Consider the following 3338-nt stretch of genomic DNA (forward strand, 5'->3'; position numbering starts at 1 on the left):
GGCTGTGGGAAAAGTTTTTCACGACCGCTTGCAAAGTTGCACGTTGTCGTTTTAACGTGGAATGAAAACGACAATTTTGCAAAGTGGTTAGATCATCTTAAATAGGGCGTCCAAATTTCCCGGGTTTCAAATTTCCCGGGAAACGGGATTTTTTTTTTCAACTTCCCGGGATTTCCCGGGATCCCGGGATTTTTGCTTTCCTCTATTTTTTCCATTAAAAACTCAAAACATGATATTTTAGTGCATCAACTGTGTTTATTCTGCATTAATCTGTAAAAACTACAAACGAGTCAAACATTAGTTTGGAAGAAAGACTTCAAGAAACAGATCACGTGGATGCTCTTGTCTGCCAAGCTCGTGCGTTTCTTGGTACAGATGTTTGCTGCATCGGCAAAGACCCGCTCACTATCGGTAGACGTAGGTTTGATTGATTTCAACCCATTGAACAGCGACTTCAGTCCGAAAGTTAGCTCTCCGGTTATTTCGAACAGTGTTAACTCCTTATGGATGATACTAGACTTGCTCGCCTTTGTGGTCGATTGCTTGTTGGACGGTCCTTCAGCCTTTCCATTGATGAAAGCGGCAAGCTCATCCTGAATGGATTTGGGTTCCGCTTGCAAGTCCGAGTCGGATTCTGCAGCATTTGTTCCATTCACATCATCTGAATGCCACTTGATCAAATCCAAGCAGTCCTCTTTTACAAACTTGAACAAATTTGAGCGTGACAAGAGTGGGAACGCCGAGTTTGATTCCCAATCATTAGGATTGTTCAGAAATTTGATCAGCGAGGTAATTCCAATGTTTCGGCGCTGGTTAATTCGCAGTCTCACCGCATCAAGTATTTGGCGCGACACAGCTGAGTTTAATTTTTCCAGTTTTGCAACTAAAAAGTTCAGACTGCTTTCCGCCGTCAGAAGGTTCGCGTCACGTTTTCCTAAACGTTCGGAAACGACACGAACCGGTTGAAGTGCATCGTACAGCTGAGAAATCGATTCTAAGTTGGAGGTCAAAACTGGTGCCAAGTCTTCAAGCTCTTTTAAAGCTTCAGCAACACAACCATGTAGTTTCATGTAACGCGCCAACATCTGCTCTGTACTGTTCCAGCGCGTCTTCACGTCAAGGATCAATTGAAGCGGTTTGCCGAATTCTTGGACAACTTTCTTCTGCAGAATCGCGTTTTTGACCGGGGATCGGCGGAACAGCTTGCAGATATTTCGGATCTGCAATAGAACTGGCCGGTAATTTGACGAGTTGTACAATCCTAAAATAATGAAGAAAATCAATAAGCTGAATGTTTATAGTTGGATTTCGACAGATTCTCACCAGGTATTGTTGCGTCCTTGGAGTCATCAGATTCTTCTGAATCACAATCCTCATCGTCCGAATCCGACTCCTCCAAGAGATCGCCTGGGGTCTCCGAAGATTTGAAAATCACGTCGCATACGGCCAAGTGCAAACCGTGATTAAAGCAAAGTTGGTGCTTGAACGTAGCCAGTTTCCCAAATTTCTCCATCACCTTAGCGGCATCGGATGTTGCCGCTGCTACGTTGCGGTCGCGGATCGCAAAGCACTCCAAATGTTGATCAACAGCTTCGAGAATTTTCTCTGCCGGAAACGATCCCTTCACGCGAACCAGTCCAAGATTGAAGAACGCTCCGTCCCCAAAATGAACGTTGACGTTCAAATACTTCCGGTTGCCAGAACTTGTCCATTCATCCAGCGTGATGCTCAAGAAGTGCAGTTCGGCGAGCTTATCCTGAATCTGTTGCACGGTCTGTTGTTTAGCGATCTCGTAGTAATCGTGAATCAATTTCATCACGGACGTTTTTGATAACGGCAGCTGGTAACCTCGTTGGGCAAATGAAGTACGTATGAATTTACTGTTTGTAATAGCACTGATGGTCAGCCCATCTTGAGCCGCCAGCCGAGCAACCATTTCATTCATGGGCTTTTTATGAATGAACGGTTCAATCGTCGACTGTTTGGAGGTACTGCTTTTTGCTTGCTTGGAACCACTCGGGACATCTTCGGGTTGATCAACTGATTCCGGTATACGACGCTTGACCCGGAAGTTGTGTACGTTAACTCCATGACGCAAGAGTCCACTCGTTGAGCCTCCCTTGCAAGAAATGGTCTTCGGACACTTTTTGCACTGTGCTCGCTCACCATCCAGTTTGTCGTACAATGACCAAATATCTGCCATTGTTCTAAAATCAAACTATTATTATCATTAATTTTACAGTTCATTTTGAATAATTACTCGGGCAAATGTAGACTAAGATCAAATTCACAACTGCGCAAGTCAATGCGAAAGCAAACAATGGCGAACGAAACGATTGACAGCGCGTGAATGAAAAAATGAGGTGTGCGCAAACATTTCTACTCATAAGTGAGTTTACTATACCTCACACAACATTGCATTTTGCAGACACTCAAAATTAGAACTAAACTAACTATTCATGCAACTTTTTACCCTTTTTCAACTGCACCCGTTGTCACTCTTTTCAAAAGGGTATCTCAAATTACTCAAAACCGTTGAACGGTTGAACCTTTTCGAAAGAGAGACGATGGATGAAGTTGAAAAAGGATACTTTTTATTTTGAGTGTTGACGAGTTCCGTGAATTTGTTAAATTATTATAAAAATCCCGGGAAAACCGGGAAATTTCGACAAAAATCCCGGGATTCGGGAATTCCCGGTTTTGCAAAAATCCCGGGATTTTTGTCCCGGGATTTCCCGGGATGGACGCACTAATCTTAAATTATAGCATTCTTTTTTTGATTTGTTGATTGTTGATTGTTGTTTGTTGTTTGTTGTTTGTTGATTGTTGATTGTTGATTGATTGTTGATTGTTGATTGTTGATTGTTGATTGTTGTTTGTTGATTGTTGATTGTTGATTGTTGATTGTTGATTGTTGATTGTTGATTTGTTGGTTTGTTGATTTGTTGATTTGTTGATTTGTTGATTTTTTGATTTGTTGATTTGTTGATTTGTTGATTTGTTAATTAGTTGATTTGTTAAATTGTTGATTTGTTGATTTGTTGATGTGTTGATTTTTTGATTTGTTGATTTGTTGATTTGTTGATTTGTTGATTTGTTGATTTGTTTATTTGTTGATTTGTTGGCTTGTTGGCTTGTTGATTTGTTGATTTGTTGATTTGTTGATTTTTTGATTTGTTGATTTGTTGAATTATTGATTTGTTGATTTGTTGATTTGTTGATTTGTTGGCTTGTTAGCTTGTTGATTTGTTGATTTGTTGATTTGTTGATTTCTTGATTTGTTGATTAGTTGAATTGTTGATTTGTTGATTTGTTGAATTGTTGATTTGTTGGTTGTT

The 3338-nt window shown here is 40.6% G+C and overlaps 1 protein-coding gene across 1 annotated transcript; it reads right to left on the reverse strand.

Annotated features, from left to right (window-relative positions):
* Positions 1-241: 241 nt before the first annotated feature.
* On the reverse strand, positions 242-2603 carry LOC120430261 (uncharacterized). The gene is made up of 2 exons (XM_052710452.1): positions 1324-2603; positions 242-1261 (listed from the first exon to the last, which is right to left on the reverse strand). The coding sequence occupies exons 1-2, from the start codon at positions 2201-2203 to the stop codon at positions 291-293; spliced, it is 1851 nt and encodes a 616-aa protein (XP_052566412.1). The 5' UTR covers positions 2204-2603; the 3' UTR covers positions 242-290.
* Between the last annotated feature and the right edge of the window lie 735 nt (positions 2604-3338).

The sequence above is a fragment of the Culex pipiens genome, chromosome 3 (assembly GCF_016801865.2).
Source record: "Culex pipiens pallens isolate TS chromosome 3, TS_CPP_V2, whole genome shotgun sequence".
Lineage (NCBI taxonomy): Eukaryota > Metazoa > Arthropoda > Insecta > Diptera > Culicidae > Culex > Culex pipiens.